At 42.0% G+C, this 13,783-nt stretch overlaps 1 protein-coding gene across 3 annotated transcripts; it reads right to left on the bottom strand.

Moving 5' to 3' along the window:
- Positions 1-2,643: 2,643 nt before the first annotated feature.
- On the bottom strand, positions 2,644-8,751 carry LOC133473200 (coatomer subunit beta'-like). Of its 3 annotated transcripts, none has more exons than XM_061764763.1 (8): positions 8,423-8,751; positions 8,236-8,322; positions 5,668-5,794; positions 5,524-5,576; positions 4,230-4,469; positions 3,188-3,346; positions 2,905-3,072; positions 2,644-2,783 (listed from the first exon to the last, which is right to left on the bottom strand). In XM_061764763.1, the coding sequence occupies exons 1-6, from the start codon at positions 8,474-8,476 to the stop codon at positions 3,212-3,214; spliced, it is 696 nt and encodes a 231-aa protein (XP_061620747.1). In that variant the 5' UTR covers positions 8,477-8,751; the 3' UTR covers positions 2,644-2,783; positions 2,905-3,072; positions 3,188-3,211. The 3 variants fall into 3 exon arrangements, with proteins under 3 accessions (XP_061620747.1, XP_061620746.1, XP_061620745.1); XM_061764762.1 differs by having other exon boundaries at positions 3,169-3,346; positions 5,428-5,576; positions 8,423-8,743; XM_061764761.1 differs by having other exon boundaries at positions 5,428-5,576; positions 8,423-8,742.
- Between the last annotated feature and the right edge of the window lie 5,032 nt (positions 8,752-13,783).

Genomic DNA, 13,783 nt, shown 5'->3' with positions numbered 1-13,783 from the left:
ACTGCGTTGACACACTCCATGTCGTTTCTTTTTACTTTGGAGTGAGAAGGCCTGACTCCACTAACATTGGTGCCAATGAGGACCGGTATAGTTTCCGAACAACGAGGGTCAGGACATACCAGTGCCAGGACACTGACCGGCTTGGACTTTTGAGGCAATTCTATCTCAACTTGAATATAACCCTTGTATGGGTAACTGTCTTCTGACCCACTCAGGCCCCAAATGGCTAGTCCGGTCACAGGGTTCAATGGTAGATGGGACAGGTTGGCAGCATACCAGGTGTGAAAGATTATGGTAACTTGGGAGCCACTGTCAATCAGTGCAGTGCAGGGGTTGCCATTAATCTTTCCTTGGGCAGTAGACGGTGGACAGACTAGTCCATCTGGCAAGCTGTGGTACTGAGCTTTAACACAGCTTCTATTGACAGTGGCATTTATTGTCTTTGTCTTGGCCTCATCAGATTTCTGGCTGCATTTAGACTTTCTCTGAACTTGCAGTAATTTCTGTATGACTTTAGGATAGTTCTCTGGGGCAACACATTCAGTTGAAAAATGTCCATCTTCCCCACATCGGTAACAGAAGAAGTCACTTGCATTCCTGGCCACAAGGGGTTTTGCCTGCTGGGGCGTTGATGTGTCTCTTTGGTGGGGGCCAATTCCGGGATTGTACTTGGGCCTCACTGACATTGCGGATATTTGCTTTTGGAGCTTGACGACTTCTTTCTGTAGAGCTTGAATGTTCTTGTCTTCCGCAGTCTCAGCCTCAACCGAAACTGGTGTCGAATGACTAGGCATGACAGAAGGCACAGTGCGCTTGTGTACTTGCGCTTTCAATTGGTGTATTTCGTCTTTCAAGTCTCTGAGCTCAGCGTCTGAGGTTACTGTAGCAATTTTGGCATAAAGAGCTTGGGACTGATGTAGTCGGCTACGCGCAGATTCATGCGTCTCCTCTGAACGTATCTCATTTAGTATCTGCAGAAATGTTGGAGGATTGTCTAGTCTCTCGCGCAACTTGAGATTTCAAAATCATTAAATTAGACTGAGTAGCACCTTTTTATAAGATGGTCAAGCCGTGCTTTATGGATAGTTGTTACCTGTAATCCACGCTTTTGGACCACTTTGTCCAAGACTCGCTCCATGCGTCTCAGGAACTCGGAGAGTTTCTCCCCAGGGCATTGACATAACATTCTGAAGCCAAAAGAAAGCTCTTCACCACTTTCTGTAGTGCCAAACATATTCTCGAGTATGTTTCGATAGTCAATAGACGTTGCATTTGGATCATTAAATCGTACAGCTTGTAAAGCCTCCAGGGCAGGACCCTTTACACTTTCTATTATCCTCATCTTTTTTCTCTCTCCGGTCTTTCACATTCTTCAATCATAAATCTGGCTTGGTCAATCCAGCTTTCCAACTGTTCTTCTCCTTGGGGTGTCGGTGTAACCCCCGAGAAGTTTGTAGTCTTCTGTTGGAGATGTAGTCAGACTTGTTTGGCTTGCTTGTCTGTTGCAAGACGTCACCCACGGCTCTGATGATTGCTCAGGAGTAGATGTTTGAAATGGGGACAAAACACTGGAATCAGGTGGCAACACATTTGGACAAACGGGGACGGCCTGGGCCGAGGTTCCCTTTTCCTGTTCAGAATATCCAAAGATTCTCCAAGGCGTGGCAAATCCCTTGGGCTGGATGTCCATGGGAATAACATGCATGTTGACCTGCTCTCTGCACTCACACAGTACGGTTAAAGTTTGAGACTGCTGGTCATACATCCTTCCTCTCACACGGACTCTCCCAAGTGCTTTAATAGTCTGCAGTGCTTCTTCATTTCCATTCACTTCCGCTTCTGGAGGAACTTCTTTCAACAGCACAGCATAAGCCCGATCTAGGCCTTCCCCAAGGCACCAGTTCTTCAGTTGAGCCATCCCCACGCGTGGTGTTGTTACCGTGATCACTTGTTAAAACAAATTTAGCGTTGTTTTACCTCATCTAATTTAGAGCTTAACTTGTATCATTTGGGACAAAATGTTCACCCACAGCCTCCTTAATATGATTTAAAACGGGAATAGCTACGAGTTTGAGATTAAGGCAGGTTTGGTTTTTTTTTGCACTAATTTTGATTCTCTGTGTCAGACGAGGGTTATGATAATTTACTATGAATATTAGACTACTCCAAATTAAATGACTCCATGCTACCACTCTGTGTGGAAATTACCTAAGAATGCCGGGTGTTTGGGTTCGTTTGATGTCAGGTGGATACCATGCCACCTAAATAAAAGTATACGTCCGAATAACAATACCCAACTAAATAGCCTCGTTAGTTATAATGAGACCCAGAGAGGATGTAACTTTTAGGCAAAACCACGGCCGTATTTAATACATGCCCCAAAATACATAACATAAATATGTTCACTAAAATTAATAATAACAAAAAGTTGCCCTGTATAAAAGAAAGTGTCCGAGGTTCGTTTGGCTGGTTGTAAACCCCAGTTGGTGTGAATTCAAACTTATGAATTAAACCCAAAATAAAACATAAAACCTCTAAGTCAACCTGCCCTTAGTTGTCATTATAATACCATTCAATACACCGTATATAAAACACAACTACATATGCAGACGTCACACAAGTCTTAACAATGGCGTACTGGTCGGATTTTACTCTTTTTTTTTCGTTGAGTGGTGGGCCCACTCACACACTCTCACCCCACCCACAGTACTCACGCTCCAGAGCTCATGAAGTGAAATTGAGGAAACTGTTGTTGTAGAAACTGAGGGTGGTGTATAATTCCGCTGCGAGGACAGACGCAAGGAAAAGTTGAAGATGGCAACTTCAGCGGTCTACGAACTACAACATGGAGTGAAACGCTGCTGACAGTATCATGGCCAGTACTGGCTGGATCCTTAAACTTACTGTGAGAAAGCCTTGCGTCGATTTCCCGCCTGAAGAAGAACTCCTCCTGTTCGAATGGAGCATAATGCAGAATTTCGAAGAGCAGAGTTCCGAGCTGCCAAACTGTGGTGGGGTTGGCCTTGTACTCCCCACATGCAGCAACTTCTGGAGGAGCCAAGTCAATGGTTCCTACAAGACATACAGAGAGAAATAAATGATAAATGATGAGACTCAGCCTGAGAACAACAGCAGACGTGAATGAAGAGCAGGAGGTGAACACTGTACAAAATAAATTCTTGTGCACCAGAGTGGATCCAAAGCTGCCGTTTCAAAGATCGATGATCCAGACACGAGGGAAATCGGAGCTGGTGTCAATGAGGACGTTTTCCATCTTGATGTCACGATGGAAAACGTTTGCAGCGTCCATCGTGACTGCTGCGTCTACGAGCTGCTTCAAGATGTTCTGAGATGAAGACGAACAGATGAGGTCAAGGACAAAATTTGAACGGGGACATATTATAAAAAATGATCTTTTTCACGGCTTCTATGCAAATAGTTGGCTGTCTGTAATGCCTGCTCACTCTTCTTGCGTGAAATTACACAAGTAAATCTTGTGTTAGTTGCCTATTTCTGAAAATGCGTTGGTGAACAAAGCGTTCTTAACTTTGTGTGTCCGCTGCTTGCTCCACATGCATGTATCTCCACACGAAATGACAAGTTTAATAAGCCTGCTTCGTTATGAGGTGCTGCCTACACGAATGAAAATAAAAATGCTTTTCCAAGCAGCCACTTGTCTCTGACAGTGCCAAAACTAACCTATGGAAAATAAAAGGGGCAGTCCAGAAGTAATGAGGCCTATTTAATTTAACCTACTAATCAGTGAAATTTTCAATTTGTAGTAGAAATACTTGCTTGAAGGTGAATTTAAAAAAAAAAAAAAAAAAAAAAGGTTTTGTTTAAGCCTGTTCTTTTCCTGTCAGCCATTTTGGAAATGGCGTCTTTGTTGGATGCCCGTCAGAAGCAGAGCGCTGTGAACCACCACTAAACATTTTCAAAAGGTTGCTTAATGTGACTGGGGAAGCTGCAATAGGCTACAACGCAGTCAAAAAGTTGTTCTTCACCTTTGATCCTGGACACCCACGTTTAGGACAATTATTGGTAGGTTAAATTAAATTGGGTCCATTAATTTATGACTGCCCTTGTATATTTAAAAGTCTTATATGCTCCTTGCAATATTTTGTCAAAAGCATATCACCAATGTTATGAAAACAAATTGTGAAATAAAATTCCATGTCTGGCATATAAACACCATCTGTGCACAATCCTGCTCCACCACGCATCAGTACCTTTGCCTCTGCTTCCTCCATTTGGCCCTTTTCATATACGTAGTCATAGAGGTCCATGCAGGGCCTCTCCATCACCAGTACAATCTCTTTGTCCAGACTGTACCAGTCGAGCAGAGAAATTATTCCATGTCTTCCTCCAACTTGTTGCATTAGCACAACCTCAAGTGGGACCAGATATGCGTTCCCGTTTATGAACTGACACATGCACACGTGTCTTTTTGGGATGTGTTTGATCGCCACCTGTTGGACACAAATCATAAACATTTGGTTCGTGGCGCTGGAACGATGACCTGTGTAGGCTAGTGTGGCTCTGCGGTCAGCAATTGTCGGAGCGGCGAGGGAGATTTCGCTCGCACCGCTTCAACATGATTGGCTCCTGCATTGCGAGAAGGGTAGGCTCCACAGATGGAACAAGATGTCCATCCCAAATATGGATCACATTTGTACAAAATAAATTTTTTTTAAATGATTTTGTTATGGTTATGTTTAGGACTAGGGTTTGGGTTAGGGCAGTTTCGGATGGGTTAAGGTTAGGATTATGATGGTTAAGGCTGGCGCACACGAGAACCACCGCCGAGCCCAAAATGAATGTTCGAATGAACATTCATGTTCATGAATGTTGCTATAAACAATAAAGTTGATCAGTTTGAACATTAAATATCTTGTCTTTGTCGTGTATTCTATTAAATATAGGTTGAACATGATTTGCAAATCATTGTATTCTGTTTTCATTTATGTTTAACACAACGTCCAAACTTTATTGGAATTGGGGTTGGATATGTTTATAAGGATATCTGCATGTGTAACTGTAATGGGATGAATCAAACAAATGTGTATGCAGTGTTGTGTAAGCGTGCAGCCAGGAATTTCTATCAACTCCCACTGTTGAGCTGGCCCAACCGTGTCGCCTCACAAACGTGTGTGTGAACTATGTGTATCCTATATGTAGACCCCCATACCCAACACCAAAGTATCCGGCCCCCCAACGGGTTTGACTTAAACTCCGCCACTGGGCGGTGCGTAGGTGTGTGCGAGAGTTGGAAAAACCTAATTATGTATCGGAGTAAAAAGGTGGGGACGACTTCGTACTAGTTTGTGTCACGTACTACGATTGATACTCATACTATATTTTGAGCAGAACTGCATGAGATTACGCAGGTGTTGTGGTTTGGGAGCAGTACGAACAACTTCTTCCTACCTTAATAGTCCTGTCTTGGGAGGCACTTGCAAACTGATTACTGTCTTTAGGGTTGATGACGATCTGCATGACATCGTGCGTGTGACCCTCAAACACCTGGCTGCAGGTCCACTTCTTGTCCCAGTCCCATAGCTTGATCAACTTATCATCTACAAAGAGATGGGCACAGTGTTTAAGAAGTGCACCGCTGGAGGAATACATTTATCTGTTTGTTGGTGTGGATTACAAGAAGAAGCATACCGCTGCTGGTGAGGATGAAGGGCTGGGTTGGGTGGACAGCGATGCAACGGATGTAGTCAGAGTGGGCCTCAAACATGTGAACACGCTCCAAGGTGTTGTAGCTGAACACACGGATCTGCAGGTCATCCTACCAAGAGAGAAGAACATTTTCTAACCATGAATAATCATGAAAAAACAGTCTGACAAAATATTCTCTTGGTATCAGTCGATTTAGGGAAATTAAAGGATATGAAAACCGAGTTATCAAAAGAAAACAGTAGTGTGACAACAGTGTTTAAGATAGATAGTCTTGCCTTGACTTATGAGTTCATATCATTCTGTGACCAATCTCGTAACCAGGGGTGGGGAGAGTAGCCAAATATTGTACCCAAGTAAGAATACTGTTACTTCAGAATAATATGACTCAAGTAAATAGTCGTCATCCAAATATTTACTTGAGTAAGAAGGTACTCAATGTAAAAAACACTCGAGTAAATTCAGATTTTTCTTAATTAAAAAAAATGTTTTATTATTATTATTTTTATTTATTTATTTTAAATCAGAGCATGAACATCAGATAAATAAATAAAAAAATACTAACAACAAATGGGAGTCAACACACACCTGCCACCATTTCAATTTTTAACTGCCCAATAACCAACAACACATGCATTGGGCCCTCCAGAAACATTATTCGCTTTCTTCACTTAAATGACTTCATAAAGAAGCTGTTTGCTGACCAGACTTAGTGATTGTGTGTGCGACACCATAAGACAACAGGGCTAATGTTGACATATCCACTGCCAAAACGACAATAGAAACATCCGCAACTTACCACAAGGTGTTTTCTCAAGTTAGAAGTGGGCTGAAATATTAAAGTTTGGCCAGTGACAAAACTACACTGCATGTTAAAGCTGTTGTTTTTTGTGTGTGTTTTTTTGGTTTTGTTTTGTTTTTTTACACCAAAATTTGTCTTTTTGATTGGATCGCGAAGGCTACGTGCCCGGCCGGTCATGCGACTGCCTTCTGTCTTCTGATTGGTGAATTGGAGTCATATGACATTAGTGATGACAAACAGGCGACCTATGCGGAAGTCGAAGATGGAGTCTAAAAATAGACACGCACAGACGCACACGCAAGAATGGATAAATAAAAGTCGCAAACGACATGTCGATCATTGTAACGGAGTAAAAGTATCAATCCTTTTTACTTTTACTAATATTCAAGTAAAAGTAAAAAGTATGACGCATTTAAAGTATGCAGGCATGGTTGCTGAGGAGCTTTTATGGACCTGAAGGCCCTCAACCGATAGGAGGGGATAAATTCAAACCGACCAATAAGAGTTGAAATTCAAACATCAAGCCCTCTCGTCTTTGTTATCCATAATTTGTACAGTTGCTGCATGAGGGATATTTAACTATTAGGCCTACTGCACTAGTGTATCCATTGTTGATCATGATTGTGGGACTTTAAAGTACTGTGAATATTACACTTAAATGGTTGTAGACCATTTTCTGTTGAGTTTAGGATATGGGTTGTAATTACAATATTGTTTGTTTGTTTGTTTCGGGATGCTGCACGCGTGCAGGAATTTTCGTAGGCGTAGGTGCAACGTAGCGCAAATAGGTCTTTGATGAATTGTCATCATGTCCTGTTTTGTGGCAACATGAGAAAAGCTTCAGTTGAAGAGCCGCCACTGTCATATTGTATGTCGGGGAAAAAAGCTTTTGAAAACTTAATGTCCCAGTTGTTGCGATGGCACTGACCAAGTTTGAAGTCAATCGGATGAAACCTGCAGGACAAGTTACACCTGTATATTGTCCAAAAGTGTACCTTTCAAAGGTCGTAGGCGGGTTTCTCTTAAGTTTAGGATATGGGTTGAAATTACAATTTTGTAGGTGTCAGGGACCACGAGTATCTTTTTGATGACCTGTAAGTATGGTATCTGCAAGCGTGCAAAAAAGGTCCAACTGTCCATTGACGAGTTCACAGTTCACTTCCTGTTCAAACCTTTCATTGCACATTTGGCCACAAAACCCCAAATGCTTCATCAAAGACTCATTCCTGCTACGTTTCACCTAAGACTGCAAAAATCAGCTCACATCTGTATCGACCCCAGACGTACAGAAACCTCAAACACACGCATAGCCTAAATCCCAACAGGAAGTGACCTGCGACTTGGTGATGGTAAGGTTCGAGGTCTTTGGCGAGGTTGCTGATGCAATTCATCAAAGAGCAATTTGTGGTACATCACACCTACACCTACCGAACTTGGCTGGCACGTCGAGCACACCGACACCAACCAATGTATAATACAGCCCATTTCCTACACTCAACAGAAAATGATCGACGGCCTTTTTTCATGCAACATTCACAGGACTTCCGATTGTAAGCATAATTACCAAAAATAAATACAGAACAGTAAGTGTGGGGGTAATTATGTTGCATGAGACATTCTCACACCATTACACAAGGTCGTTCATTATGTGCCACTTGGAATCTCCAAATGTCATATGTCCGGTTCCCCTTGAGCCCTTTTAAGTCTGCTGGTGTCGTGGATAAAAGCACAAGCGAAGACATGTTACTTACTGCTCCTGTGATGACCCAGTTCTTCCTGGCCACAAATTTGGATGCTCTGATAGGAAGGTCACACATCTCCAAAGTCTTCACCAGAGTCTGCCAAAAAACATTTCAAATGTTACATTTCCAGCTTCATGAACCACCAAAGAAAGTTAGTCGAACATCCAGAAGGAACATTTTTTTTTTGTTATTTTACCTGTGTTTCGTGGTTCCACACGCATACACTGCCGTTGTACAGACTGGCCACCATCCACGGCTCAGTTGGGTGAAGGTCCACGCTCTTTACACGGTCAGCCGTGGCTGCCAGCTTCCGCTTAATGTCAAACCTCAGCGGCTGAAAAAAAAAAAAAAAAGGGGTTCGTGATGAGAGCTGAGGAAATCAAACATGATATGCTCTTCTTTATGTCTTTCTCACCATTTTCAATCACCGGCGTTTCGTCGACACAAGAGAAGAAAAATGTGGAGCAAGAAACTAATGTTCCGATTTTAGTCAACGCTCGTGAACACTGAACGAGGAAGCACTTGAATGATTTTGTGAAAAGAACGGAACGATTCAGTGAACGAATCTTTTGAACGAACTGATTCGAATGATTCAGTCCACTCACAAGAACTGCCGTGCTTATCCCTCATGACGTGGAACTTCCGGGTACTCATCATCTCGCGAGAGCTTGATGTGACGTGCGAACAGCTGATGAGAGCAGACCATTTTTGCAAATAAATGTAGGTTATGGTTATGCAGGAGATATTTTGAAACATTTTTTAACAATAACGAGTATTTGCTATCTTTGAAGAGTGTATTATTCAAACATTTTGTCGTAGATTGCGGGCTTTCTTCTAACATACCCCGCCTCCCCCCTATCTTGAATGAATGCAAAATAATGCCTGTAAAATGTGTGTTCGTTGTTCTTGTTTAAAGTATTAAATAACTAACAAATGATGTCCCCAAGAAAATGTTTTCTTAGTTTCAAAGAGACATATTTGCAATTTAAATGTACAAAAAATAAAAATAAATGGAAATGCGCCTCCATGTTAATTCAAGTCTCTCTAAATATAAATAAAAATAAATGGAAACAGTTATCGTCTTTTATTTTTTGTTTTAAATAATATTCCAAATTGCCCGTCGGTGTGAATGTGAGTGCGAATGGTTGTTTGTTTCTATGTGCCCTGCGATTGGCTGGCGACCGGTTCAGGGTGTACCCCGCCTCCCGTTTGACGACAGCGACATTAAAGTTTTCCATTTTAGTTCTATGGTCTGTGCTTTCCATTGATTTTCTTTTTCAATCCAATAATTTCGATGATTTTATCATTAAAAGCTGAATTTTCATCGCATCGAGTCATCGCTCCCATGATGCTTCAAGAGACCACGCCCACATCCATTCAGGCAGCCTGTGATTGGTCCGTGGCTTCACACAAGAGACATTGGTGTTTCCTCATTACATCGCCAATAATATACGTTTTATCACACATGTACTGCACTTACTAACATTTAACAGACTGTCTAATATATTTAATGAAAGTGTGTGACATTTAGTCTTTCTTATCGACCAGAAAAGCCACTAAAAGTGCACAGTGGAGTCTGGTATGTACGGTGCCACAACCAGCATGTGGCAGTGTTGAGTTGAGCTTCATCGAGCTCCAGACGTCACGTGACGTAGTCAATGCCTCACCAATCATGAACCTCACCGCACGTCACTGCGCGACCCAAGTGAGGAGACGCGGTAAAGAAAATGGATGGATGGATGATTGCATTCATAAATAAATAATTACATAACAAATAAACAAACGTCACTCGTTTGGAGGGCACCGGAAAGAGCAAAACGAGGTATGGCAAACTTTCTGTCTGCCTTTTTTGGCTAAGTTTTTGGACCTTAACCGATATGTCCTCCTCTTAAATTTCCACCCTGGTTGGCGGAATTGTGATTTTGAACTTTTAACACACCTATTAATTGATCAAGGCGATCATGAATGTCGCCAATTGCCCTCACAATCGCTTCGTGACTCCAGCACATGCACTGCAAAAAAAGGCCTTTGAATTTACTTCATTTGAACATGTACATCGGTTGCACATGATTAAAATGTATTTAAATTGACATAATTTACCCCTCTTCTCCTAAAAAAACAAACAAACAAAAAAACAGGAGTTTTTTTTCAGTGTGTGTGTCCACTCCTGTGTCTTATCATAATAAATTGATCAAAATAAATGGCCATTTTTGGGAAGGGGAAGTGTAAATTTGCTCGAGGAGACTGGTAGCATAGTTGCTAACGACTGCAACAGAAAGGGAAGGGGCGCTCGCCGGTCTCGACTAATGGGCCATCACACGAGCAAAGCATTCTGGGATTTTTAATATTAGTGCCGCATGTGCTATATACTGGCGGGCCAGCTCTAATACACATTTTATATGGTCTTGCGGGCCAAATTTAATTGCACTGTGGGCCAAATTTGGCCCCCGGGCCGGGGTTTCACATATATGATCTACAGGATCTCAATTAGCTCCCAGTATGCTCTCCCCAATCTGGCATAATCCAGAGTTCGAAATTAATAATATACCCCTTCAATTTAGCACATGGGAACAACATGGAATTGACCATGATTTTAGGACATGTGATGAACTGTTCCAACAATTCCAAATAACAGGTGGAAACCTTCTTCAATACAATAAATTCAAAGCATCAATAAAAATAAGAATACCAACACTCCAGAACACCCTCGAACTGCCGGAGTTTGTCAAGCAAATCGTTAAGCTTCTTCCGCAAAGTAAAAGAAATCTCTCAAAAGTTTATAAATTAATTTCATGCACTAAATCAATGCCCTTAGCAATCACTAAATGGGAAGAAAACCTTTCCATGTCCGCTGACCGCAACTACTGGATACAGATATGTAACAATATGTTCAGAATGACGAAAAAAACACATTTACAGTGCTCCATAGAACACCCTTTACTCAGTGAACTGTAGTCTTTACACAATCAGGATTTTTGGGGCTGATCACCGATCAGCAAGTTAAAAAAAAACGATAACCGATCACCGATACGATCAAAAGATGGAGCGATGTCTATTTACGTGACTTGTTCATTTATTGTATATACTTGTGTACTGTATACTGAGTACTGTATCTTCAAAATGATTCTCTAGCATTTTATCCATCCATCCAGCCATCCACTTGGGTCGCGGGCGTGCTGGAGCCTATCCCAGCTATCATCGGGCAGGAGGCGGGGTACACCCTGAACTGGTTGCCAGCCAATCGCAGGGCACACAGGAACAAAAAAACATTCGCACTCACATTCACACCTTCGGGCAATTTAGAGTCTCCAATTAATGCATGTTTTTGGGATGTGGGAGGAAACCGGAGTGCCCGGCGAAAACCCACGCAGGCACGGGGAGAACATGCAAACTCCACACAGGCGGGGCCGGGGATTAAACCCTGGTCCTCAGAACTGTGAGGCTGATGCTCTAACCAGTCGGCCAACGTGTGTTTTCCTCGAGCATTTTAGACAAAAGTAAAAACATCAATGACCTCTCGGGGGATTCAAGGATTGCCCACTGACATAACTTTAAAACTTCAAATCAACATTAAAACATGACAGAAATAATGGGTGCTATCTTACTGTAATAAAATCCATCCATCCATCCAATCCTTTTACCAGATATACGTTAAAGCCAATGATCATAAATCATATATCATAAATGAAATAAATGAAACCTCGGGTCAAATTATTTACTACAGCAGTATACTTCCAAATGAACAGTAAAACCATAGTGTTCATCTTCTGGTTGACCTTGGCCAACTCGGAGCATGGCTGAGGCGATGAAACAGGCAGGGCGCATCGAGAAACAGCCGAGGGCCCCGGCAGGCTCCCTGTGGTGCTAGCGGCTGTTGTGCCGTGGTCCTCCATCAGCACCTTTGAAACGCTTCTCTAAATGACAACATAGTTACTGCTACTTCAGATGTTAATTCACTACAGGTGAAAATCAAACTTGTCTCCCAAACGGTTTTCAACATCAGTTTAAAATTTTTTTTTTTTCTACTACTACTTTGTCGCTGGTGATTCGAACAAAGAGCAGTTCAGCTGTGCAGAAGTATTTAACTGGGAGCGCTCTGTTTTATAACAAAAACTAATCAAGATAGCGATTGTGAACTGATTGTTTATTACACAATGCACAGTGACGGTGCAGTACCATAAAAGTGCAAAGAAATGCACAATTTCACTGTCGACACTATTTTTTATTTTCCTTCGTAAAAAGTGTATTTGTTACTTTTTTATTGACACATTAAGAACACAGTTGAACTTGCGTGTTAAATGCGCAATGCATAGTGGGTTAATTATTCATATTGAAGTGTGCGGTCATAAATCGGTCATGGAGGGTAAGGACTGACTCACTGAAGGACTTACGATACTTATTATAATTCATATTTCCAAAGTGAGAACTTTCAACTTCATCTGGTTTCACATGCTGCACAGTTGACGTCACGGCTTCTGAAAGTGACTCAAAAGTGACTTGTTGATAAGTGAGTTAATTTTGAAATCAAGTCAAGTAACTCACTTACTTTTCAGCTCAAAGTAATCAGTAAAGGAACTAAGTGACTTTTTCAAGGTAACTGGCAACACTGCATAAGCCAGTCTGAGCTTGCTGTATGAATAATACGTGTAATTGTTATGCCTGTCACTATAAAGTCATGGGAAAGCCAATATTCGACCACCCTTGTTTCTTCCATTTCTTGTTCACTTGTAATGTCTGGCTGGTCCAACGAAAGGTACAAGTTGAAGCCTGTCAAATAGGACATACAGTATTATGGAATCGGCTGCATTTTTGTCGCGTTTGTCATATTCTTGAGGTAATATACCTTTATAGAGGAGACAGATATATATATATATATATATAGAAGAGAGAGTGATAAAGGCAAGAGGAGAGAGAGACAGATAGAGGAAAGAGACAGGGAGAGAAGAGAGATATAGAAGAGAGAGAGATAGAGGAGAGAGAGACAAATAAGAGGAAGAGAGACAGGGAGAGAAGAGAAATATATAGAAGAGAGATAGAGGAGAGATAGAGATAGAGGAGAGAGACAGGGAGAGAAGAGATAGATATAGAAGAGAGAGAGATAGAGGAGAGAGGGAGAGGAGAGAGAGACAGATAGAGGAGAGAGACAGGGAGAGAAGAGAGAGATAGAATAGCCAGCCCAGCCAACTGCATCAGCAGCAGTATACATAAATGTGATAGAGGGAGAGGGAGATTAGAGATCGAAGAGAGGGAGACATATTCTCGATGCACCACACACTCTCACTTTCTGACTTTGACCTTGGGTATCTCGGTCAGTAGCAGACCAGGCTTTTAATCTGATGTTCTGTCTTTCGAGTACCTCCATCCAGCCATCCATTTTCTGAGCCGCTTCTCCTCACTAGGGTCGCGGGCGTGCTGGAGCCGATCCCAGCTTTCATCGGACAGGAGGCGGGTTACACCCTGAACTTGTTGCCAGCCAATCGCAGGGCACATACAAACAAACAACCATTCACACTCACATTCACATTCTAGTCTCCAATCCCTGCATGTTTTTGGGATG

This window comes from Phyllopteryx taeniolatus, unplaced genomic scaffold (assembly GCF_024500385.1).
Source record: "Phyllopteryx taeniolatus isolate TA_2022b unplaced genomic scaffold, UOR_Ptae_1.2 contig_180, whole genome shotgun sequence".
In the NCBI taxonomy this organism is placed as follows: domain Eukaryota; kingdom Metazoa; phylum Chordata; class Actinopteri; order Syngnathiformes; family Syngnathidae; genus Phyllopteryx; species Phyllopteryx taeniolatus.
This window is presented reverse-complemented; position numbering and strand designations above follow the sequence as displayed.

Bases quoted from the DNA above. Each gene is read 5' to 3' on its own strand.
- LOC133473200 (XM_061764762.1), bottom strand. From the start codon at position 8,476: ATGGTGGCCAGTCTGTACAACGGCAGTGTATGCGTGTGGAACCACGAA. The intron at 5,795-8,235 runs GTAAGTAACATG...CTCTCTTGGTAG, and splicing joins ACTGGGTCATCACAGGAGCA to GATGACCTGCAGATCCGTGT. The intron at 3,347-4,229 runs GTACTGATGCGT...TCTTCATCTCAG, and splicing joins TGGAGGAAGCAGAGGCAAAG to AACATCTTGAAGCAGCTCGT.